At 40.4% G+C, this 27284-nt stretch overlaps 1 protein-coding gene across 1 annotated transcript in view; it reads left to right on the plus strand.

Annotated features, from left to right (window-relative positions):
- The window catches only part of SNX25 (sorting nexin 25), a 144655-nt gene that overhangs the window by 78977 nt on the left and 38394 nt on the right, over positions 1-27284 (plus strand). The window contains exons 7-8 of the mRNA XM_034647767.1: positions 238-308; positions 20483-20664. Coding sequence (XP_034503658.1) covers positions 238-308; positions 20483-20664 — 253 coding nt within the window. The remainder of the gene's footprint in view (positions 1-237; positions 309-20482; positions 20665-27284) is intronic.

Below are 27284 nucleotides of genomic sequence, written 5' to 3' on the forward strand. Positions count from 1 at the left end.
CTGAAAGGACGGGCATAACATTTCTTAAGAGCACAGCACTCTTTGTGGAGATGTGACTCCTTAAAACAGCAATATAAAGTAGTAGATTAATAGGTACTATTTTTTTTATTTCTGCGAGCGAGCGAGAGAGAGCCCTGTGTATATTTGATTAGTACAAAATAAAGTCTAAAAGTTATCTCTGAAAACAGTATTTTCTAAATATTTGATCTTTTCTTTTTCTCTCTTTTTAAATATCAGGTATCAAATTGTAGTAGAAATAATCCAAGCAACTACAATTAGCAGCTTTCCCCAGCTGAAGAGGCACAAGGGTAAGAACCAGTTTGTTTTCAGTTACACATTCTGAAGGTTCCGGGTCTATCTCTAGTCTTCTTTCCCGTCAGAGTGTTGGCAAGTATGAGCATTCTTCTGGCTTTTATTTAAATATTTTCCATGTATTAAAATAATAGTATAACAGTAGCATTAGAGAAGGTAAATATAACTTCATGCTAACAAAAACCTTTCTATTTCTGTGTTTCTTTAAGCTTTATTCATCTGTAGACATAATTTTTCAAAGACTGAAACCATTGGGTATAGAGTGCTTCTGTTTTTAAAGTAAGCATGATTTTAGTTTTTTCTCATTAAAATTTAATCTTAATATTCATTAATATTTCTAATTTGAAATATAATCTTGATAGTTATTTAAATGACTCCAGTGAGTTGATGTTTCATAATTTCTTTAGCCTTTTCCTTTAGTTAAGTTTTGTATTGTGAATAGCTTCTTTCCTCCTTCTACATTAAAAAAAAAAAGTTCTATTTTTTTCCCATTTGTTTCTTTTCAAATGAGATTTTTACCCAGGCATGACAATGAGGAGTAATTAAGGAGTAAAGCTCTCAACTCCCTTATAGTTGGCCTGGGGCTAGCACATCCCCCTGTCACATGTGAAGTTGAGGGTCATGTCACCGTCTAGAGTGCAAGTCTTGATTCGAAAGGCAGCAAACACCACCCCTACCTTGTAGGCTGGCCTTTCCGTGAAAATTTCCAGGACCACTCATGTCTCATCAGGGAGCAGAGTGTTAAAAAAGGAAGAGTTGGGCCAGAGCCTTAAAATGTGCTCCCAGGTTTCTAGTCGGCACAGAGGCAACAGGAAGCTTGGCCTGGGGACTATCCCTTGCGTCTGAGCCACTGACTGAGGTAGGAGCCGGGTAATAAGAAGAGGAAGGTACAGGCTAGGAAGAGGCACTAATTCTTAATCTCTGCCCAGGAAGGAAGATTGTACAAATTTGTTCATTCAAAAAATATTTGCTGAACACCAGTGAGGCGATGATGATATGGTAGTGGACAAAACAAAATTTCTGAGTTCGTCAAGCTCCTAAATGAGACTGGGAGGCAATCAGACAATGAGCAAATTAAACAAACAGTATTTTAGATGGTGATACGTGCCCTGGAGAAAAACAGAGCTGTGAGATGGGTGTATAGAAGGGAATGCTGGTCCAGCTGCAGGGGGAGGAAGATTTGCATTCAGATAGGGTCATTGGGGAAGACCTCACCTACCTGGTGACCTGGGAGCAAAGACCTGGGGGCCTACGGGTGTCTAAGAAGGACAGGTGCAAAACTCTGAGGCAGAAGCATGTGGGGCTTGCTTGAGTTGCCTGGGTGGCTGGAAGGGGGTGAATAGGAGATCAGAGGTGGCACGGGACCCCATTCCAAAGGGCCTTATTGGTACTGCTGGGACTTTGGCTTTTAGTTGGCATGAGGAAGGAAGTCTCTGGAGGCTTTTGAGCAAAGAGGTGTGATCTGATTGATTCCTGCAAGACTGTGGACTCTCTTCCTCTCCTTTTTCTCCTATTGTTCCTGTAGAGAAGATGCTTCATTTCAGACAGATGTTTTTAAGAGGATACTAGAGAGGGAATTCTAGTTGCCACCATTATCTTTCCTCAGTGTTCCTCCTTGATATGTGAGAGATATCCTTATTTGTGGTGTTGTATTACTTTACTAGGGCTGCCGTAACAAAGTAGCACAGACCGAGTGGCTTAGACAACAGAACTTTATTTTCTCACGGTTCTGGAGCCTAGAAGTCCAAGATCAAGATGTCCAAGCGGTCGGCAGGGTTGGTCCCTCCTGAGGACTGTGAGGGAATGGTCTGTTTCAGCCTCTCTCCTTGGCTTGTAGTTGGCCTTCTCTCTCTGTCGTCTTCCCTCTGCCCAGGTCTTTATCTAAATATCCTGTTCTTGCAAGAACACCGGTCTTATTGGATGAGGATCCACACTAATGGCCCCCTTTTCACTTAATCACCACTGGAAAGACCCTGTTTCCAATTACAGTCATTCTGAGGCCCTGGGGGTTAGGAATTCATCAGTTTGAGGGTGGGAGCCCATACAATGTTGTTAAACATTGTCAGTGCCTCCTCTTACTTTCATGCTTCCATTTGCCATTTGAGCTGCTTCAGCTGTCTGGGGTATCCTGACCTCCTTCTATCAAGCATTGGGGGAAAGGCAGACAAGCTGAGCTCACTTGGGGCCTTGGAACTATTTTGCCTTGGGACAGAAAACAGAGGAGACCGGTTTACTTCTCTGAGGTCACTGGTTAACAGTGATTATCATCGTAGTATAATACTCAGTGTGTAATACTCAAATGGATTTTCATTTTCTTGCTTTTTGCAAAGATAAACTGTCAAGATTAGTCTTTTATTGCATATTTAGTATTTAACATGAACATTTAACACAAGAATGTAGGCACATTTTAGGTGTATATAAGGACAAATTAACTGCTGAGAATGTATTCTTAATTTGATGTATTCTGGTTGAATTTTGATTATAGCTTAAGTATTCAGTTTATTATATGTATTAGTTTCCTAGGGCTGCCATAGCAAAGTACCACAAACTGGGTGGCTTAAATAAGAAAAATGCATTCTGTCACGGTTCTGGAGGCTAGAAGCCCCAAGCCAAGGTGTCAGCAGGGCCATGCTCTCTCTGAATGCTCTAGGGAAGAATCCCTTCCACACCGTTCTCTTAGCTCTTGGCGTTGCCAGCAGTCTTGAACACATGTCACTCCAGTCCCTGCCTCTGTCATTACAGGCATTCTCCTTGTGTCGGTATCTCCTTTTTCTTATAAAGATACCAGTCATATTGGATTAAGGCCCACTTCAATTAAAATGAGCTCATCTAAACTTGAGTACATCTGCAAAGACCCTGTTTCCAAATAAGGTCACATTCACAGGTACCAGCGTTTAGGACTTCAGATTATCTTTTTGGGAGATACAGTTCAACCGACAGCATTATAACTGATATGTTCAAGATAGCATTGTAGTGACTTTTTTTGTGAAAATGCTAGAAACACTTATTTTCAGTAAGCTCTCTGACCACATTAAGATGTGCTGCATTACTCTTCTTTTGAGTTAATTCTGGTCCCAGTAGTTAGCTTTTCTAAATTAGTCTCTTAGGGCACCTGTGTGGCTCAGTCAGTTGGGCATTCGACTCTGGATTTCAGCTCAGGTGATGATGTCAGGGTCCTGAGTTCGAGCCCACACTGAGCAGGGAGTCTGATTGAGATTCTCTCTCTCCCTCTCCCTCTGCCCCACCCTTTCTTTCTGTCTCTCTCATTCTATCTCTCCAAGATAAATAAATCTTAAAAAAAAATTAGTCTCTTTTAAGTCTATAATAGGGTTAAAAGTAAGAAATAAAAACTCAACAAAAAGTAAGATAGCTGAAACCATTAGTTGATTTCAGCCACAGTGTGTCTTCATGTCCAGAGCAAAGACAGGTTCCATGGAATCTGCACTCTGGCAAAATGTGTGGGTCTGTATAAGAATGAAGGGAAGAATAGTAGGGGGAGGAGGGCAGTAAATTGGATTTCATCAGAAGTTAAAAACTTGTGTGTGTCACAAGAAAGTACAAAGACAACCCACAGAATGGGAGAATGTATTCGCAAATCATATATGTGATTGTATGAGAATATGTAAGGAACTCCTACAACTCAATAATCAAAAGACAGTGTAATTGAAAAATGGGCCAAGGATTTGCGTGGACATTTCCCTAAAGAACCTATACAAATGGCTAACAAGCACATGAAAATATGCCCTACATCATTCCATACTAGGGAAATGCAAATTAAAGCTAATATGAGTTACCAGTTTACACCACTAGAGTGGCTAAAATAAAAAAAAAAAACCTGATAATATGTGTTGGTAAGGATGTGGAGAAATTGGAACTTGTATATGTTTCTGGAGGAGATAGAAAACAGTCTGGCAGTTCTCCAAAATGTTAAACATAGAATTACCATGAGACCTGGAGTTTCGACTCCTAAGTACATACCTAAGAGAAATGAAAACATACATCCACAAAAAAACCTGTGCTTGAATATTTGTAGTAGCATTATTCTTAATAGCCAAAAAGTAGAAACAACCTGAATGGCCATGAACAAAAGGTGGTATATCCATACAATGGAATATTATTCAGCAATAATAAGGAATTGATTCATAAAATACATCAGTAAGTATTAATACATGCTACAGCATGGATGAACCTTGAAAACATGGTAAGTAAAAGAAACCAGTTATAAAAGGCCACATGTTGGGTGATTCCCTTTATATATGAAATGCCCAGAATAGGCAGATCTGTACTGACACAAAGTAGATTATTGGTTACCTGAGGCCGTCAGCATAGAGTGAGGTGAGGTGGCGTGGGAAATGAGTGCAGGCCTGAGTACGAGGGTTTTCTTTTGGGGATGATGCAAATGTCCATCTACATTTAGATTTTATTAAGGTTGCACAACAGTGAATATACTAAAAACCATTGAATTGCATGTGGTAAATGGATGAAATTTATGGTATGTGAATTATATCTCAGTAAAGCTGTTTAAAAAAAAGGAATGAGAAGGTAGAGGCTAAAAATTCAGCTCGTGGCAAAACTAATTTCAGTGTGTGGCTGCCATACTGGACACTACAGGAAGTAATCTAGAATTTCTAGGAGTTTTTCACATTTATTCAGTAACTAAATGAAGCAGAATGTTCAAGTGTCCAGGCTGGTCTCTGGCAGGTAAATGCTTAGTAAAGTTGAACTTGAATAATAAGTAAAGTCTTATTTTATAAGTGCTCTTTGATCAAATGTATTTCTAAGTTTACTCTAAATTCTAATTGGATCGTCCTGGTTTATCTCTTTGGCTTTGAGCCAGAGAATCTTTCTCAGAGACTAGGACTCTGCTTCTTGTGTATGCAGAACTAGCTTGAAACAACCTCACAGGCTTAGAGTTTGGGAGAAGCGATCTCCATGCGAGGGGGACTTCACGTTGGGCTCAGAGGACAGAATGTGTGCTGGAGAACTTAGTGGGGAGAACCAACTTGGTATTGCTTCACAAAGCAAACTCTCACACTTTATGTAGCTGCACGTAGCATTAAATAGTGGGAAAGTGAGTGTGACCAAAACAAAGATTTTTATAATTATCTTTCCAGTTTAGTCTGTGTATCACTAGAATGTTTTGATAGAATATTTACATTATATTTTTGACTAATTCCATTTAAAAAGGGTGTTCAATATTTTTATAAGTTTATTTGATTTATCAGATTTTTGAAATCTTATAAAAATTAATTTTTGATAAAATAAATAATTAAAAATTTTCTCCCTAATTGTATTCAGGTTACGGTTAATGGCATGGTTAATGATTGAAGTCTATTTATGTTCATATTTTTATAATAAAACATTTCGGTGTAGTGCCACTGGACATTATAGCCCTAGCAAGGTTAGAGAAACCATATAATACACAATCACATATAAATGGAAATAGAAAAATGAAAGCTGGGGCGCCTGGGTGGCGCGATCGTTAAGAGTCTGCCTTCGGCTCAGGGTGTGGTCCCGGCACTCTGGGATCGAGCCCCACATCAGGCTCCTCCCCTGAGAGCCTGCTTCTTCCTCTCCCACTCCCCCTGCTTGTGTTCCCTCTCTCACTGCCTGTCTCTCTCTAATAAATAAATAAATAAATAAATAAATAAATAAATAAATCTTTAAAAAAAAAAGAAAAATGAAAACTGATTATTTATAAAATCTTTTTTTTTTTAAAGATTTTATTTATTTTGACAGTGCAAGCGGGGGAATGGGCCGAGGGAGAGAGAGAATTTCAAGCAAACTTCACCCTGAGCATGGAGCCTGAATTGGGGCTCAATCCCACGACCCCACTAAGCTAGATCGTAACCCTAGCCTAAACCAAGAGCCAGATGCTCAACCAACTGAGCCATCCAGGAGTCCCTATTTATGAAATCTTTCAAAAGTATTTTTGGAGTGTTCTGACTAGGAGGGTGATGCAATGTCTGGGAATGAGGTATTCCAGTCTGGGACCTGGATAATGGTAGTACAGGGATGGGATTGATAAGGAAGAGTATGAAGGAAAAATAGCTACTTGCTGACTGATTGGATATGAGGAAGAATCAGATGATGGGAAATTATCCTGCTGGTACAACTTGCTGACTTTACACATGAGGAAATGGCTATCTGGAGAAGTTAAAGATCCTAATTTCTGTCTGCAGCTGTTTCTCTCATGTCCCATTGCTTTGGGTTGATGAGGTGGTTCAGGGTGGAGAAGAGACTGTACTAGGGCAGCAGTTAGGAGACCTTGTTCAAGTGAGCTTCTCTTGCTAGCTTCCTAATGAAACCTGGACACAGCCTTAAATTTCTCTAGGACTCCATTTTTTCAGTCTTTAGATTGAGTGCTTTAGATGGTCATACAGGGTTTCTCAGTGATGACATTGAAAGGTTAAGGAATGTATACGGGGGACTGGTCTTGGGCATTCTAGATTTGCAGGACTGGAGGGTGGAAAGTACCTGTTTGACTGACTTATTTCACTCAGCATCAGTCAGAGGAAGAGAAATACCATATGATTTCACTCATATGTGAAATTTAGGAAACAAAACAGATGAACATAGGGGAAGGGAAGGAAAAATAAAATAAGATGAAAACCATAAGAGACTCTAAACTCTAGGGAACAAACTGAGGGCTGCTGGAGTGGAGGTGGGTGGGGGGATGGGGTAACTGGGTGACGGGCATTAAGGAGGACATGTGACGTGATGAGCACTGGGTGTTATTTGCAACTGATGAATCACTAAACTCTATCTCTGAAACTAATAATACACTCTATGTTTATTAATTGATTTTAAATAAGTAAATAAAAAGTACCTGTTTGGCATTTCTAAACCAGGATTCACACTGTAGAGAAAGAATGTGACCTTGCAAGGAAATATTTATGTTACCAGTGTAGAGATAATAGTCTTCTATTTATGCCGTCTCCAAGTCACCTTTGCAGAACTGATGGTATGTTCTCCATTATTGAAGGAGAGCAATGTATACCGGTCTAAAAGTGACTTTCCCTAAATCATTGTATCGTCTGCTGTCTCACTGTTTAAGTTCATTATGTAGGTGGCTTCCATTTTAAATAATTAGGTTGTTATAATTTAGGTGCACATACTTTTTTTTATAAAAGAGGAAGATCAGATTTAGCATTCTCCATTGTCCTTCCTTTTTCTTTTAATTGAATATTCAGTAACAAATCTTACAGGAAATAGTTATTGTTTGTGATTTGGAGTTTTAATGTGCAGTTGGCAAATAAAAGGTTACTTTAAAAACTGGTTCTAGATAGCTACTATATCATTCCTCAAACTGATCTTTTCAAACAAATTTGTGCGTTTATTTTCCTCCCTGTAAAAGTCACTAAGGAAAGTTACATTTTGAGCATTAAAGGCTCCCCCAAACATAATTGTTGAGTTGCTTTTAGTGATCTTTGAATTTTAGGGATAGTATGCTTTAGTGAAAATAGGCAAAGAATCAGGGAAAAACCTTAGGCAAAGACTCAGGGAAAGAATCAGACAGAGAATCAGGGAAAAACCTCAGTCTGTTAACCTCTTGCCACAGGCCCTGCCTGCCTGCACTGGTTTCCTTAAACCTGGAAAATCAGGCTGTGCTCATTTAGATCTCTGAGGGACCACGTAACAGTTCCACCAGGTTGTGTGCGCGATTGTAAGCACTTTCATTTCCAGTGCTGTTTCTCCTTATTTCCTCATTATTTCTGTGAGTGGGAAACTGAAGTTTTAAAAAAGAATGAACAGATGGAAGATCCTAAGAATATTTTAGGATTCAACCTAGAGATGGGAACTTTATTTATGAATGTAGTGATATATATGTACTATAAATATAGCTTTGTTGTTGCATATAAAGATGTTTCTGGCAAGTCTTTTACTTTTTTTTTTAAGATTTATTTATTTATTTGAGAGAGAGAGAGAGAGCACGAGCGGGAGGGACAGAGGGAGAGGGAGAGACAATCTCAAGCAGACTCTACGCTGAAGGCGGAGCCCAATGTGGGGCTCTATCTCACGATCCTGAGATCATGACCTGAGCTGAAATCAAGAGTCGGACGCTCAACTGACTGCACCCCTCAGGGCCTTTTTAAAGATTTATTACTTATTTGAGAGAGAGAGAGAGCAGGGGGGAGGGGCAGAGGGGAGAGACCATTGTGAAGCCGACTCCCCATTGAACGCAGAGCCCCGTGTGGAGCTCAGTCAGGACCCTGAGCTGAAATCAAGAGTCGGCCTCTTAACCACTGAGCCACCCAGGCACCCCAGGTCTTTTTCAGTCAAAATTAGTGACAACTAAGAGATGTTGTGCAATTGTGAAAATACTTTGAACATTTAAGGAAAAAATGTTGTATAGCAGTTTGGGAGAAATTACCTGACTGCAACCCCTCTGAGACCTTAAGGAACCAGCCAGGTAACTCAGGATGACAGAGGGCCCGGAGACTATTGTACGAGGCTTCAACAAACTCCAGCAAACGCACATAAAACTGCATGTGTTTTAGATTCACTGTGGATTAGTATATCATAAATGAGGAACAAATTCCTCTCCTTAGAAGGTAGAAATTTTAGTTTGATTTTTGATGGCATTTTTTGGGGGGAGATTTTTATCTTTTCAAGAAATAAGGTATCAAATGATTTTTGACGTCTTTACAGAGCTTCAGTGCTTTAATTGCTGATATGATTCTAAGGGAGGTAAGTCCTAGGAAAAAAATCATATTATCAAATTCATCTTCTTGTATTACCGGTAAGAAAATTTTATTAGGTATAATTAGGGGGAAAAAGGTCTTAGAGAAAACTTATAAACACTAAAAAATTTGAAACAATTAGTCTCAGAAGATTTAGTTTGTTCACAAAATTTTCTTGCCTCTGACCTTATTTTATCATTCGTCCTGGCCAAATGTATTGACTAAGGCCTGAGTTTTCCCCACTAATAACCTTTTTTTTTTTTTTAAAGATTTTATTTATTTGACAGAGATAGAGACAGCCAGCAAGAGAGGGAACACAAGCAGGGGGAATGGGAGAGGAAGAAGCAGGCTCATAGCGGAGGACCCTGACGTGGGGCTCGATCCCACAACGCCGGGATCACGCCCTGAGCTGAAGGCAGACGCTTAACCGCTGTGCCACCCAGGCGCCCCCCCACTAATAACCTTTAACTGCTTGTTGGTCATGGAATTTAGGCAGTTTAGCCAAGTCCAATTAGCTAATTTCAGTGAACTTTTTTCAGTCTTCATCTTCTTTGACCATCCAGTACATTTGACATCGTTGACTGTACTGGCTAACACTTTGTCTCATTCTCATTTGTTTTTCTGCTTGCTTATTCTTCTCTGTTCAGCCTTTAAATGTTGGAGTTCCTCAGGATTTGTTTCTAACTCTCTCATTATTTTATACCTGTGTGGTCCAATAGAAGCGCTATTAATCATTAATGGCTATTTAATTTTAAATTAATAAAGGTAAATACAAATTTAAAACTCAGTTCTTTAATCATACCAGTCACATTTCAGTTGTTTGGTAACCATATGTGGCCGCCATATTGGATAGCACAGAATGAACATTTCCATCACCACAGAAGTTCCGTTGGGTAGCACTGCCTCTACCCTTTCCCTGGCTAGTCTTCTCTTTCTCTTATCTATATGCTGATTAGTCTCCAAGTTTCTATCTACAGAACCTCTATGCTCTACTTTTCTACTTACTACTGCTTACTCAGTGTTTTTATTTGGATATCGTAAACAGACCTCCAAATCAAAATGTCCAAATCAAAGTACCACATAACTGGTCACCCTCTTAATTTCTTGTTTCATTGAATAGGAATACCATCCATCCATATGTCATACACTAGGAGTCATCTCTGTTCATTCCTTCTTCACCATGTACTATGTCTAGTCCATTACTGGCACACGGATTGACCTCCTAAATATATCTCACCTCTGTTCTGTTTCTCTACACAATCATCTTCCACTACCAGGCTCTCTTGAACTATGGCAGTAGTTTCTTAATTGGTCTCCTTCTATCTACACCTGCCCCTATTTAATATACTTTTTCATACTGAAGTCACAATGATTAAAAAGAACATGCAGGTGTCATCATGTTACCTCCGTGCTTCCAACCCTTCATTGTCTTCCCATTGTTCTTAGACATGCAGCCTACAAGGACCTGCTTGCCCTGGCCCCTGTTTCTGTCTTCAGCCTCATCTCTTGCCATTTCACACTCTCTCTTGTTATTCTCTAGCCACACTAATGTTTCTTTTTCCTCAACTCACCCTGATTCATCCTGCCTCATGTTCCTTGCCCATTTTTCTGATTTTTCTTAGAATGCTACCCTACTCTCAATCTCACTCTGCCTAGGTAATTCCTACTTATCTTTATATTTTATCTCAGATGTCTCTCCTCTGATCACAATCCCACTTCCTCTGATTCTGGGTAGGTAAGAAAGCTCTTGAGTTTTTAGGATCCCTCATATCAGTAGAGAATAATGTACTCTGGAAGAAGTCTTAATCACCAGAAATAGGTCTTTAGTCATTCAGCAGACATTTCTTGAATGCCATTATGTGTTAGGCACAGCTATACAATGAAAAAATTGTCTCTGACATTAAGGAGACCATAGCCTAAAAAGGAAACAGGGAGACACGCATATAAAATTATAATACAGTTTGCTAAATGCAGTGAGAGTTGCATGTTCAGGATTTAGTAGTGGAACAGATGTGTGGAGTTGTCAGCTCTACCTGGAACAGAGGTCAAGAAAGACTTTTTCTTAAGGGTAGCAGAGTTGAGTTGGAAAGATTGAGTGGCCCTCATTTTCTTCTGGGCTTATCAGGTGGATATGGATAGATGGTACCACATGTCCACAGACAAAGGAGACAGTTGTGTAATGGCCTCCTGTGTATGAGCTATGTCAGATGAGACACTGTACTGGTGCTTAGCATGTAATGAAGAAATAAGGCTCGATAGAAAGATGGGGGCCGATACTAAAGAGACTTGTAAGCTGTCCTAAGAAGTTTGGACTTAAGCCTGTAGAACAGTGGTTTTCAAGCTGTAGTGAGCTCCAGGATCACCTGGAGGGCTTGTTACAATGCAGATTCCTGGACCCTACCCCAGAGGTTCTGATTCTGGAGATCTGGAATGGGCCCTGAGAGTCTGCAGTGTTCACAGGTTCCCTAGTAATGCTGATGGTGCTCTTCCAGGAACCACTCTTTGAGAGCCACTGCTGTAGATAATGAAGAGCCATTCATGTATTAGTGTTTGTGTTTTAGTAGCCAGCTCTTTAGCTTTTTATTTACAATTAGAACAGCCAGAGTAGTTGAGTAATAGTCTGTTGAAATAAGCTGACTGCTATGGTCTGAATGTGCATGTCTCCCAAGATTCTTTTTTTTATTTAAAGATTTTATTTATTCATTTAACAGAGAGAGAGAGAGAGAGAAAGTACAAGCAGGGGGAATGGCAGGCAGAGGAAGGGAGCCTAATGTGGGGCTCAATCCCAGGACCCTGAGATCATGACCGGAGCCAAAGGCAGACACTTAACCGACTGAGCCACTAAGGAGTCCCCAAGAATTGAGTTTTTAATTGGCCCATGGCAGCCATGTTTGCTGCCCCTGCCTTCTGGGCCATGCATGTCCCTGGAAGGTCATAGACCTGTCTGGGTTTCCTGACCACACGGTCTGGTGCCTCTTGGCAAAGGCTGGACATGGATCTTGTGTCTCCCAAAATTCTTACATTGAAATCCTAACACCCCAAACATGATGGTATTAGGTGGTGAGGCCTTTGGGGGGTATTTAAATCAGGAGGGTGGAGCCCTCATGGATGAGCCTAGTGCAGTGCTTTTATCAAAGAGGCCCCGGAGAGCCCTCGCTTCTTCTGCCATGTAAAGACATGGCAAAAATGTGGCCATCTGCATCCTGGAAGAGGGCCTTCACCAGAACCTGCCCATGCTGGCACCCTAATCTTGGATTTCCAGTCTCCAGAACTGTGAGAAACAAGTTTCTGCTGTTTATAGCCACCCAGTCTGTGGTTATAGGTGCTTGAATGAACTAAGACACTGGCCAAGTATAGGAATTCTAAGTAGTACTAGGACATACGCTAAATTGTCCCTGCAGTTTGGTGGGAATAAGTCCAGGATTACAGCTCCCTTTTTAAGCCACCTTTTCTGTTCTTCTGTTCTGAATCCTGAAATGTTATGAAGAATAGTGAAGGTGATTCAAGAGTAACATTTATTCAGCTGACGGCAATAAAGGACATGATGTTGATTTGAGTCTGCCAGAAACTGTAGTATAAATAGTACACCCGAGGGAGTAATATGCTCTTAGTATAGATAGGGAGGCTTTGGTCAAGTTGTGCATCTTCGTTAGCATTTAACTAAACAGTTTTAGGATTGAATATATTAAGTAGAACTATAGAAGACCTTCAGAAAATATGACATATGTGTATAGACACAGACAGTTGCTGATCAGAACCATAATGATTTCCATTAGAAATTATTTTATAAAGATAATATGCACCTTCTTTGTCTGATCTTGCATTAAAGGTGCCCCTGCCTGAGAGAAGGGAGCTAATCTGTAGACACTAGTGTACTTCTCAGGGTCCTTCCTTGTGCCTTGATGTGATCTGATTTGCTAGCATTGCAGTAATCTGATACAAACAGTTCCTAATTTATGAATGACCTAAACTTAGAAGACATCCCAGCCCATGGCTATGGGGGCCCTTGCCAGGGTTTCTCCCTGCCCAGTCCTCCTGCTGTGAGTACTGCAGCCTCTGACACCTGCTATCCCTACTCCAGCATCCTGCCTGGCTCCCTGGTCCCCATCCGTCCTCTGCCTGGAGGTACTAAGGGCTCAGGGAACCTCCACTACTTTCTGTGTAGTCCCATAACATGATAGCCAGTCCTTCTCCCACCTCTGTACCCCAAGATAACCTCAATCATCATATATTCTAACACCTGCATTTATACAAAGGAAGTTCAGGTCCAGAGATGGTAAATATTATACCTGGTATAACTAGAACTAGTTAGTCACACACAGATCTGGAACTTGAACCCAGATCTCCTGATTTTAGTTCTGGTCTCTTCCCACTGCACTCCTCATTCACATAGGTAGATGTTTTGAAAGTCTTGTTCAAAACTTACAAATTATTGGGCTGGATCTGTGTTCTAAGTGTGTGTCTCATGCCTGTTCAACTCATGGTTCCAATTTGGGAGCGGATCTCCCCTAGTTATTGTGTGGATTTAGTTGATACGACGTTATTACTTTAAAAATGTATTGCAAGCATGTTGGAGGGCTTTAAACCAAAGGAAGTGCTAGAAGTTTCAGTACTGGAGACATTTAAAGGAAGGAAGAAAAGGTGTACGATAAGCATACCTGACCAGGCTGGGTCAGGTCAAACCACCAGCTCTCTGTAGCCTTCCCCATTATAACATGAGTGCTTCCGCCATCAACTTCTGCTATGATGTCTGCTTATTCCTTGAGTATGCTTTCTGCTAAAGTGGAGTGACACTTGAGACTGAAATTCAGGTGTTGGATGTGGTAAGAAAACCCCATTTGTTCTTTTTGAAAAAGAACATACTGACCTCAAGCTGAAAAGTAAGATAGATAAATATATATTTATATATATTTTAGTTCCTGGGCAACTTTTGAGGTGATTTTCAGATACTTTTGAAGAAATTTGTGATGATTAGTAACTACTGAGAATTGCTGTTAGTTTCATGTTAAGAAGTCGAGGACCATTTCTCATTTTGAAACTTGACTAGTCCCTTGGTAAATACATACCCATAAATACATATCCTCCTCTCAAGAGGGTTTATTAAAACTTCTATTTACATGTACAAGAAAGATTCAAAGGATTGTTATTTTGTCACTATGGATACGAGTTGAGGAATGGAGGCCCAATATTTTCCGGTGAGGAACTCCTTACCTCGGGGTCTGGGGGGCAAGAGCAGGCCTGTGCATCCTGGTGGGGAGAGCCATATGTTGGGGAGTCAGGGGAACGGGGCAAGTGTGCAGCCTTGTCTCCTTAACTGTCACATAGTTTGTACCTCTATGTTAGTACTTCTCAGTGGGGTGGGGGTACAAGGCACAATCCCACCCCCAACCCCCAGGGTGCCCGGGGCATTTGACAGTGTCTGGAGACCTTATTGGTTGGCCCATCTGGGGGAAGGGATGCTGCTGGCATCTAGTGGTAGAGGCCAGGAATGCTGTTCAGCGTCCCACAATGCACAGGATGGCCCCCAGGAGCAAAATTTATCCAGCCCCAAATGTCAGTAGCGCTGATGATGAGAACTCTTGCTCTGTTACCCACCGACTCCCCCAGTCGGCCTGCCGAGAGTGCTGCTATCAGGAGATGTCTTGGGATTTGGTAGCGTGCTATGAGGAAAGAAAAAATACTCTGCTCGTGACATTTTCTAGGACCTGAGAAAGAAAGTGGTACCGTGTTAATCTGCTTACACTCATGCTGTTTCTGGAGTCCTTAGTTTACACTATAAATGACTTCACTCTCCTTTGCCTCATCAGAAGTCGAACCCAACAGTTCTCCCTGGCGTTTGTATTTTACTGCTCGACTCTTTACTTGCTTGTGGAAGAGCTCTATTGTGGGCAGAAGGTTTAAAGCAAAAAGCAGTGCCAGGTGTTGTCCCTAGGTCTCCTGTAATGTCTTTGTAGCTAAAAGCATTCACCCAATGTCTAATTTGAATTTTTTTTTTTTCAGCAGAGGAACCCAATGAACCCATTTCCTTTTGTTCTGGCTTCAGTAGAATCTGGACTATCCAGAAGGAAGAACAGTAAATATTTATAATTAATTGCTTTAGAATGTTCTATCACTTATGTGTTCATCTTGGCACCCGTTTCAAGGGCCACTGCTATTCAGTGTTTCACCTGCCACTATTTATCTTCTTGGCCTTCTTTCTAAAGCTAGGTCAGACAGTTGTGTGATTCACCAGTTTGTAACAACGCGCAGTGTTCCCTAACACTCTACGGAGAGCCAGCCATATGAATCTGGCTTGAGCTGGGCCACAGTGTGTTGTCATGTACCCACTGGCCTATACTTTTCGTGGCATGAATATTTCCTGACTGAATGGGTTTTCAGGTCACAGAGCAAATTCATCTGCATTGCTGGATTTACAAGGATTTTGGCACGACAGACACACGGGCCGCATGAGTTCCATGTTAGTCACTTAGCACTGAATGTGGTATTAGTTTTCTGAGGCAAAAATAAACAGAACTGCCTAAGCAACAAGCTGCATGGAATTCGTTAGCAACAAGCTTTGTGATCAGACAATGGCATTGTGTTCACGTGAGCTGGGGACATTCGAGTAGAACACGAGAATATTCTTCTCGGCCCTGCAGCTGGGTTTTAGATGAAGGTTTATTCTCTTTTTCCTTCTTTTTGGAACTTGCGTCTAGTTTTTGTGCTCTTGGCTTTAATGCTTTAAGAGAATTTGGTTGTTGATAAATGTGTGTCAGTTTCTTCCTATGGATGTCCCTTTATTACCCTATTTTAACCCCAAATTAAAACTGTGATCTAGATTTATTTTATACGAGACAATTATTTTGTTCCCAAACATTAGAGCATGTTAAATATGTTAAAAAATGTACATTTTAAAGATATATGTTTTAAAAATGAAAATATTTTTTCTGAAAAATTAGCTGTTCCAAACATGTATTTGTTTTGGTTACACACAGAAAGCATCCTAGTTTGTGGTAGACTAATTTGGAGGCAGACTTTCATTTACCTTTGTCTTCCCACTAAGGGGACTCTGAAATACTATTTTTTTCTCTTGAGATTATCATCATCGTTATTATTAACCTTGAATTAATGATTTCTTTGGTCAGGGCCTATCAGCCAAGCATAGGACAAGTTGAGAAACTATTATTAAAGTCAAATGAAAGCATCTCAGCACACATACAGAAAAGTCATCCTATAATATCTGACAGACCTTCCGGAACAAGGAAGGCCTTCTGTTGACCTGAACTCTACCTATTATGCTCTGTGCTTAGTGCTGAAAAAAGCTGCTTCTGAGAGAAAAAATGTTTTGTGGTACTCATCTGAGTTTTTTCAGTTAACTTGTTCAGCCCGCCCAGGTATTGTTTTAGGCGTTTGCACAAATTGACTAAGTGGGACATGAGAGATGTACTGATCATCGTAGGGATTGGAGGTCTCCCACAGAGTTCTAGAAAACATTACAAAGTGTTCCGTAAAACGCTTTGAGGGGCACCAAAAAGCATAACCCAGACTCCGTTCTTTTATTATGGGTAGTTCCAATCTCAGCTGAACACATTATGACTCACCTCCAGAAGGTGTGGTCTACCTGCCTAGGTATATTCATATTTATCTGGTGGTCAAGTAGGCCCTGAACGTTGCCTGAAACAATCTCACTGTTTCTAGTGAGCTTGCTCTTCTGCTTTCCATAGAAGATTTCCCACTTCCCCACTTTCTGCAGGCCTCTGACCACCCGCCCATTTTACTTACGATGTCACTGTAAGCAGATGACGTTACTCACTACTTCAAGGAAACAGGGACCGTATCACGGGAAACCGCCCCAGCTTCCAACCACCAGTCCTCAAACTTGGTTTGTACGTATGCCCATCTCTTCTGCCTTCTGTGTTACTGTGGTGGAGGAGGTGGCCTTTTTCCAAAGCCAGTCTATTTACCTGTCTTCTTTTTAAATTTTTAAAATTTTTAAATTTTTAATTTTAAAAATTTTTATGTTCAGTTAGCCAGTATTCAGTACATTATCAGTTTTTGATGTAGTGTTCAACAATTCATTAGTTGTGTATAACACCCAGTGCTCATTAACACATTATTTACCTGTTTTCTGGATGCCACTCCACATCTGTCACTTCTTTTTTTCTCTTAACTGATTCCTTCTCATCAACATTAAAACCAGCTCATCTCTCTAACCAAAAAAAAAAAAGCCTTCCCTCGATCCCAATCCTGCCTCTATGTTGTGTATGCAAAGCCAGTCCATTCTCCACAAGGAAATGACTAAATACTTAGTCATTTTTAAAAATTAATATTGCTTTTACCTGAAATTACATAATGCTAACAAAAGGAAACATACCACTCTAAGTGTTTTTGAATTAAATCTTAAAAAATTCTTGCTAAGACCATATAACTCCTAAGTGGCACAGCCAGAATTCTGATTTAAGTGATTCCAGAAACTGTTGAAAACTCTCCCCTGTATTTGACATGGAGGTCGCTAGTGATCTTGGCAACAGCAGATTTGGTGGAGAGAAGGGATGGAAACCACGTTGTTGGAGTGTAAAGTGAAGAAAGGGAAGTGAGGATACTCTGTTTCTCTCCTTCAGAGCCCAAGTTCTAGAGAAGCACAATACCTGAAACATAGTAAGCACTTAGTGAAATGTTAGCTCTGTCATTGTTGACCTCTCAGGAATACTTGACACGGCTCATTCATCCATTCAACAAATATTCAGTGAGTTCCCACTGTGTTGCCAGGCACGGGTATAGGTGCTGGAGATACAATAGTTTATAAATTAGCAAAATGCCGGCCTCGATGAGGACCTACTTACAGGATAAATAAGTCAAATATTAGTGTGGCGATAGGTGCTATGGAGAAAGTAGAGCAGGGAGGGAGAAAGGCAGTGTTGTCAGCTGGGGGTTGCAGTTAGAAATAGGGTGCTTAGGGAGGGCTCCCCTGAGACCTGAACTGAGGATCTGAAGGAGGTAAGAAAGTGAGCCCTGCAGATCCGGAGGGATGAAAGGGCCTCGCTGAGGGAAGGCATGAAAAAGCTCTGAGCAGGGAACCGCCCAGTGTGTGCAGGAAGCCCATCACCAAAGACCACGTATTGATTACATGGAATGTCCAGAATAGGCAAATCCATAGAGAAAGCCCCTTAAAAATGCCCAGGGCTGAGAGGGTTGGGTGACTGCTAATGGGTACCTGGCTTCTCCTGAGGGTGAATTGTACGGTCTGTGAAGTGTATCACAATAAAGCTGTTATTTAAGAAACGTGAGAGCCCATAAAGAAACCAGTGTGCCTACTGTGGAGAGTTAGAGAGGCCGAGGCTGGCGTGTGTGGGGCCTTCTGGCTCCTCAAAAGAGCCTTGCCTTTTGCTGCAGGTGAAATGGGGGCGTGGGGGAGAGTTTTGAGCAGGGGATTGACGTGATTGGGTCGATACATTAAATAGGTTATCCTTGGTGCCACGCTGACAAAGACTGAAGGGGAGGCAAAGGTGGCCGCATGGTGGCCAGTTAGGAGGCTGTGCAGTAGCACACGCGAGATACTGTTTTTCCCATGGTGCGGAAATTCCTTCTTGGGCTTCTCTGTAAAAAGCACACTCTCACACTCACCTTCTATCTCTAATTCACTGTCTCCCATGCTAGCTTCTCTTCTTTCTCACTATTATATGTAGGGTTTACTTAGATTCTGTACCGGGACCATTTTCCTGGGTTGTCTCACCTACTCCCATAACTTGAGTTACCATCAACTGTTGAACACTTCTCAACTCCACACCTTCTATCTCTGCTCAGGGAGCCAAATGCCCTTAAACTCAATTTGCCTGTTCTTCTTGCTATGTAACAAAACCACCCTAAAATGCAATGTCTCAATAGTAATTTTTTTGTACACATGTTGGCAGTTTGAGCAGATTTAGCAGGGATGACTCTTCTCTGCTTGACTATGGCTGGATGCCTCGCCTTCAACAATGGTGTATGCACATGGTGCCAAGTTGGTGCTGGATGTGGGCCAAGGTCCCAGCCAGGGCTGTGGTCTGGGGGGCCTCTCCATGTAGATCTCTCCATTGACTGCTTAGGCCTCCTCAAAGCATGGAGGCCTCCTCGCTGGTGGGTGATTTACCAGCCGGGTCAGGGCTCGAAGTGTGTGGCCTTTTACGATCTAGCTTTAGAAGTCACGGCATCGCTTCCTCTGTAACCACAAACCCCTGTGTTCAAAAAAATGGAACACACACCCTACTTCTCAGAGGGAGATTGTCAAGGTAACACTGACAAAAAGAGCAGGTGAAATGAGAGATCTCGTGAGCACCTTTGACAAATATCATCTGCCACATTGTCCACAGTTGAATTTAAGATCTTTCATAAATGTGTTTTTTCTGTAATGTTCCCTGGTTCATAATTGGCCCCACCACCTCCGTGGCCGCTCACGGCAGAAACTTGGGTGTGTCTTTGATACCTCTGTTTTCTTTACATTCCTCAGCTACCTACCCTCTCCCCTGTCTGGTCAATCACAGGGTCCTGTTAGTTCTCTTTATAAATCATTCTCAGATCCTTCCAGTCCCCTCTCCTGCCATTGCCGTGACCTTAGTTTAGGCATCTGCCTCCTTGGTTACTGCAGTGGTCTTCAACTGGTTTCTCTTCTTGCAGTCTTTTGCCTTCTAATTATTTTTTTTAATCCTTCCTGCATAATCTGTAAAAATACAAATCCATTTATGACATACTCCTGCTTTAAATTCATTAGGAGCTGCTCAGTGCTATTGAGCTAAAGACTGAAATCATCTCTGTGGACTAAACGGCTTTGTGTCTTCTGGCTCCGGCCTCCTCCACATTTACGTTGGATCCCTAGCTCCCTCTTGCACCTGCTGCACCGCCTCTTCCAGGTCCTCCCAGGCTCTCTCCTTCCTGCCTCATGGCTTTCACTTTCACACTTGCCCCTCTCTCTGGGCACCACATTCCACTCTTTCTTCATTTTGTTTGAGTATAATTTGCTCAGGGAAACCTGGGTCAGAAGCACTGGTCAAGCAGCTCAAGGGTACCTGCACGTCTTCTTTGTAGCCCGTATTACACTCATAATTGCTACTGCTATCTTTGGATTTCTTCCTTGCTAGACTTTAAGTTCCATGAGATTTAACAGTTGCTCTTGAGTCCCAAATGCCTAGCCAGCACCTGACGCCCAGTGAGCACTCACTGCTTGCTTAGGAGTGACTCTGCGTGCATGACACATACGTATATTTACATTCACATACACACATGCACATTGATTGTATGTATGTACAGAGGAGGTTTTTAAAAATGTTTTATACCTGAGTAGGATTGTTCAAATTAATGGTACTTCTCTTTGAGAGTATATACGTGTGTGTGTGTGTTTAATATAAATTCTCTTCTTTAGTAGCCACTGTTCAAAATATACCACATCAGACACCAGTCTCATTCAGAGTTGTTACGTTCCACTTTTTGTACCTTGTCCTCTGACTGGGTCCTGTCCATCCGTCCCATTCAAGGTAAAGAAACTGCTGCAATGAAAGCCGATCTCCTAAGGGCCAGGAATATGAAAAGGTACATTAACCAACTGACTGTGGCAAAGAAGCAGTGTGAGAAGAGAATCCGAATCCTGGGAGGTCCTGCCTATGACCAGCAAGATGAGGGGGCCTTGGATGAGGCAGACGGGCCTCAGAGCCAGAAGGTAGAGCTTTGTGGTTTCTTGTTTTGATCATTTCATGTTCGTTATAAACACTCATGTAATCTCCCGTCCAATCTTTTAACTTTTTGGTATTTAACATAAGACATATGTTCCAGAACAGAGACTCACATGTTTGCTCACAAAGAGCTGTATTACTTGGTGTCCTTGACTTCTGTGAATGATAATAGGTAGGATAGGTAGGCATGGGGCATATGTATGTGTGTGTGTATGTACCCATGTGTGTTTTCCTAACCCACAAACCCCGAGGCACACACTTACATTTACAAGGCCCGATCAGTTTACCCACTGTCAATTGGATAGAACTAACCACCTATGGAATAGAAGGTATCTTGTAAGTTATTTTACATAGCTCTCACCACAATGCAATGAAATTTGAATTTCTCGGTATTTCCATTGTACAGGTGAAGAAACAAAGTTAGTTTAAGTAAGTTACCTAACGCCAGGTGGGAGGAGGCAGAACTAGATAAAAACCCAGATCTAGTTGCTTCACAGTCTGAGTGCTTTCTCACTAAGCCATAATATGTCAGCGACTGTTTTACAACAAAACTTTGGACTGTCCGATACTGGGTCCTGAAATTGTGGAGCTTAGGAAAGTGTCCTAGCCCTACCTCAGTACCTGTTCTACTCTCAAGGACCCAGACTTGTCTTCCAAGACCTAGGGAATGCTAAGATTGAAGGAAACAGTAGCAGTATCCCCTGAGGAGCTTGTCTGTACCACCTGGGAACAGGACTTCAAGGCAGTCTCTAAACTTATCTTTTGTAAGACGGCACTTAGTCACAAAGAGGCTACCATCAGTATAATTTGACTCTGGCTACAGCCTCTAACCTCACCTGTTTGGATTTTTAGTCTCTTGATCTTTTCTCATGCAGTTCTTTGTTTGACTTCAGATGCCTATCTGTGACTTTTCCCTTCCTCCTCATTCCAGTGATGAACTTTGACCTTTTTCCTTGTTCGTGGCCTAGTCTCCATTAGAGCTTCTTCAGGATAGTTGATGCTAGACTTTGGACCAACTCTAACACAAGCCAGAGTTGTTCTTCTGCAACATCTTGGGCAAGTGGCACAAATGCAGCCCCGAGCAGTTCTTGTTTTATAGAAGGGTCTCCCCTTACTGCTGGAGAGCTGTTTATTTTGCTCTTAGCAAATACACTTCTGCAATTGGCTTTGTGGTCCAAAGTGAAAATTTTACCTTTTGGTGCATGTTGGAGAGAGAATGGATTTAGCAGGTCGAATATTGTCCTTCTTCCCCTTTTTCCTCGGCCTCTGAACTCTTAAATAGATTTCCAGTCACATTTGTCATAGAAAAGTTCTCTTCTTGTGTCCCATGCATTCATTCATTCATTCATTTCATTCTTCCTTCAACAGACATTTATTGAGGGTCCACAATCTCTCAGTTACAGTGCAAGGTACTAGAATACAAAATATATGAGATGGAGTCCCTGCTCTTGAAGAGTCCTATGTCCAATAGAGATGAGAGATACATACCTAGAAGGCGCATCTGATGGCTTGCTACCTAGTCAAAAGATGATGTGGTTTTAGATCTTATGGTAGAAGAAAACCTTGAGAAACATAAAAGAATATCATTTTAGGAAAACTTGAATGTGATTTCAGTACATGTTATCTGGCAGTATTTACAAAACTAATCTGGTTTTGGCTCCATTTTAACTTGTTTCTCCAGATGTTTAGGAAAGGAGCAACCCATTGCTGTTACAACAGTTTAACCTTAGTAAAATAATTTCCGTTAGGCTTCAGGCTGAAAGCCTCAGCTAATGTTACAGAATTCTAATGTTTATGGTGGTTTTGCTAGTCTAAAGGTAAGATTTTGGTTAGTTTGGGGCCATAAATGGGTAGAGGAGTTTTGCTATAACCTGATCATATTTGATCCAGAGGAATCACCACCTAACTTTATTTCAGAACCTAGTCTTCTAAATTAGATGAATTCCCCAATTCAAAGAAAGATTGAGTAAATAAATAAAAAGAAGGAATTATATGCTCTGTACAAGAAACTAAATATTAAGGAACAGATTGGTTGAAGGTGAAAGGAGGGGAAAAGGCATGCTATGTAAACACAAAGCATAAGAAATCTAAAGTAGTTAATATTAACATCAGATGAGATAGACATCAGAATAAGGAATATAACCAGGGATGAAGAACATTTCATTATGATAAAGGGGTCAATTCATCAAGAAGGCGTGATAATCCTAAATATGTATGCAATCGATGAGATCTTTAAAATACATGAAGCGGGGTGCTTGGGTGGCTCAGTTGGTTAAGCGTCCAACTCTTGATTTCAGCTCAGGTGATGATCTCAGGGTTGTGAGAGTGAGTCCTGACTTGGGTTCCATGCTAGGCGTGGAACGTGCTTAAGATCTCTTTCTCTCTCTCTCTCTCTCATTCCCCCTCTGTCCCTGCTCCCCACTCACTGTGCTGTCTCTCTCAAATAAAACAAAATACAATAAAATAAATTACATGAAGCAAAAACTAAGAGAACTGAAAGAAAAAAAGATCCACAATTATAGTTAGAAATGTTAACTCCCCTGTCTCAGTAATTGATAGAAGAAATAAACAAAAAATCAAGATACAGAAGACGTGAACAACAATAGTAACCAATGGGAACTAATGGACATTTCTAGAACATTCCACCTAGTACCAACAGAATACACATTCTTCTCAAGTGTACATTGAACATTCACCAAGAAAGACTATATTGCTGGGCAGTAAGACAAATCCCAACAAATTTAAAAGGCTTAAAATTACACAGATTATGTTCTCTGACCGAATGGAATTGGAAATCAGTAATAGAAAGATCTAGAAAATTCTCAAATATATATAAATTAAACAATATATCTAAATAAGGCTTGAGTCAAGAAATTATAAGGGAAATTAGAAACTAGTTTGAATGGAATGAAAATGAAAATACATCTTAATATTTGTGGGATACAGTTAAAACTACTTGGAAGGGAACACTTTTTTTTTGTTTTTAAGATTTATTTATTAGAGAGAGAGAGAGAGCAAGCATGAGTGAGGGGAGGGGGGAAGGGCAGAGGGAGAGGGAGAAGCAGGCTGCCCACTGGGTGGGGAGCCTGACCTGGGGCTCTATCCCAGGGGCGAGGATCCTGATCTGAGTTGAAGACAGATGCTTAACTGATGGAACCACCTAGGCATCCCAGAAGGAAACACTTTTTTTTTTTTTTTAAAGATTTTATTTATTTATTCGACAGAGATAGAGACAGCCAGTGAGAGAGGGAACACAAGCAGGGGGAGTGGGAGAGGAAGAAGCAGGCTCATAGCAGAGGAGCCTGATGTGGGGCTCGATCCCATAACGCCAGGATCACGCCCTGAGCCGAAGGCAGATGCTTAACCGCTGTGCCACCCAGGCGCCCCAGAAGGAAACACTTTTTAATGCTTATATTAAAGAACAATGGTCTAAAATTAGTGATCTTCCTCCTTAAGAACCTACAAATGAAGGGGCGTCTGCCTTTGGCTCACGGCGTGATCCCGGCCCCACATCAGGCTCTTCAGCTATGAGCCTGCTTCTTCCTCTCCCACTCCCCCTGCTTGTGTTCCCTCTCTCGCTGGCTGTCTCTATCTCTGTCGAATAAATAAATAAAATCTAGAAAAAAAAAAGAACCTACAAATGAAAACTAAAATAACTAGAAGGGAGGAAATAGTATAACAACAGAAACCAATGAAATAGAGAACAGAAAAACAGTAGAGACAAATCAGTGAAAGCAAAAGGTAGTTCTTTGAAAAGATCTATTATACACTCTAGTTAGACTGACAAAAAGAAGAGAGAAGGCACAAATAACCTATTAGGAACAAGAGAGGGAGCATCACTATAGATCCTCCATGCATTAAAAGGGGAACAAAGGAGTATTATGTACAATTTGAAATCAGTACATTTCACAATTTAAATAAAACAAATTCCTTTGGAAATACAAATTACCAAAACTGACTCAAAAAGAAGTAGAAAATCAGAGTAGCCTTAGATGTATTAAATAAAATGAATTTATAATTTAAAAGCTTCCCACAAAGAAAACTTCAGGCTCGTGTTATTTCACTGGTGAAATCTATTAAACATTCAAGACAGAGATAAGATCAGTCTTAACCACATGCAAGTTTTTATTTTAATTCCAGTTAGTTAACATATAGTGTTATATTAGTTTCAGGTGCACAGTATAATGATTCAGGGCTTCTACACATCACCCAGTGATCATCAACTATTTAACCCATCCCTGCACCTCCCATCCCTCTGGTAGCCATCAGTTCTCTGTTTCTTGGTTTCTGTCTTTCTTTCTCTCTCTTTTTTCTTCCCATTGCTCACTTATTTTGTTTCTTAAATTCTACATAGGAATGAAATCATATGGTATTTGTCTTTCTCTGATTGACTTATTTCATTTAGCATAATACTCTCTAGCACCATCCATGCCTTTGCAAATGGCAAGATTTCATTCTTTTTTATGGCAGAATAATATTCCATTAAATGCGCACGCGCGCACACACACACACACACACAAAAAACACTACTTCTTTACCCATTCATCAGTCAATGGCCACCTGAGCTTCTTCCATATCTTGGCTATTCTAAATAATGCTGCTATAAACATCGGCTTGCATGTATCCCTCTGAGTTAGTGTTCTTGTATTCTTTGGATAAATACCCAGTAGTGCAATTGCTGGATTCTAAGGTAATTCTATTTTTAACTTTTTGAGCAACCTCCAAACTGTTTTCCACAGTTTACATTCCTACCAGCTGTGCACTAGGCTTCCTTTTTCTCCACGTCTTCACCAACGCCTGTTGTTTCTTTTGTTTTTGATTTTAGCCAATCTGACAGGTGTGAGGTGATGTCTCATTGTAGTTTTGATTTGCATTTCCCTGATGATAAGTGATGATAAACATCTTTTCATGTGTCTGTTGGCCATCTGGATGTCTTCTTTGGAGAAATGTCTCTTCGTGTCTTCTGCCCATTTTTTAATTGGATTATTTGTTTTTTGGGTGTTGGGTGTTTTTTGGGTGAGTATCGAACCACCCTTGCAACCCAGGAAGAAATCCCATTTGATCATGGTGGATGATTTTTTTTAATGTATTGTTGAAATCATTTAGCTAGTATCTTGTTGAGAATTTTTCCATCTGTATTCATCAGGGATATTGGCCTGTGGCTCTCCTTTTTAGTGGTGTCTTTATCTGATTTTGGTGTCAGAGTAATGCTGGCCTCATAGAATGAATTTGGAAGTTTCCCTTCCTTTTCTATTTTGTGGACTAGTTTGAGAAGAATAGGTATTAACTCTTGTTTAAATGTTTGTTAGAATTCACCTGTGAAGCCATCAGGCCCTGGACTTTTGTTTTTTTGGAGTTTTTTGATGACTGATTCAATCTCTTTGATGGTCATCAGCCTGTTCAAATTTTCTAATTCTTCCTATTTCAGTTTTGGTAGTTTATGTTTCTAGAAATCTGTCCATTTCTTCTAGGTTGTCCAATTTTTTGGCACATGTTTTTTCATAATATTCCCTTGTAGTTATTTGTATTTCTGTGGTATTGGTTGTTATTTCTCCTCTCTTGTGATTTTATTTGAGTCCTTATTCTTTTTTTCTTGTTAAGTCTAGCTAGAGGTTTGTCAATTTTATTGATTTTTTTTGAAAGAACCAGGTCCTGGTTTTATTAATCTGTTCCATTGGTTTTGTTTGTTTTTGGGTTTTTGTTTTGTTTTTTTGTTTTGGATTCTATATCATTTATTTCTTCTGTAGTCTTATTTCCTTCTTTCCTTCTGGGTTTAGGTTTCATTTGTTGTTCTTTTTCTAGGTGCTTTCAGTGTAAGGTTATATTGTTTATTTGAGATTTTTCTTGCTTTCTAAGGTAGGCCCGTATTGCTATATATTTCCTCTTAGAATTGCTTTTGCCGCATCCCAAGGTTTTGGGCTGTTGTGTTTTTGTTTTCATTTATTTCTGTATGTTTTTAAAATTTCTTCTTTGATTTCCTGGTTGACTCATCCATTGTTTAGTAGCATGTTATTTAACCTCCATGTAATTTTGGTCTTTACAGATTTTTATCATATAGTTGATTTCTAATTTCATAGTATTGTGGTCAGAAAAGATGCATGATATGACTTTGATCTTCTTTTGAATTTATGGAGACTTGTTTTGAGGCCTAATATGTGATCTGTTCTGGAGAATGTTCCATGTGCTCCTGAAAAGAATGTGTATTTTTATGGATTAGGATGAAGTGTTCTAAATGTATCTATCAAATCCACCTGGTCCAGTATGTCATTCAAAGCCATTGTTTCCTTGTCGATTTTATGATTGGATGTCCATTGATATAAGGAGGGAGTTAAAGTCCCCTACTATTATTGTATTATCATCAATTAGTTCCTTTATGTTTGTTATTAACTGTTTTATGTATTTGGGTGCTCCCATGTTGATTGCATTAAATATTTACAAATGTTGTATCTTCTCGTTGGGTTGTCCCCTTTATCATTTATTATATAGTGTCCTTCTTTGTCTCTTACTACAGTCTTTGTTTTATTTATTTTATTTTATTTTTTTTTAATTTTATTTTATTATATTGTGTTAATCACCATACAGTACATTCCCAGATTCCGATGTAAAG

The sequence above is a fragment of the Ailuropoda melanoleuca genome, chromosome 18, assembly GCF_002007445.2.
Source record: "Ailuropoda melanoleuca isolate Jingjing chromosome 18, ASM200744v2, whole genome shotgun sequence".
NCBI classification, from domain to species: domain Eukaryota; kingdom Metazoa; phylum Chordata; class Mammalia; order Carnivora; family Ursidae; genus Ailuropoda; species Ailuropoda melanoleuca.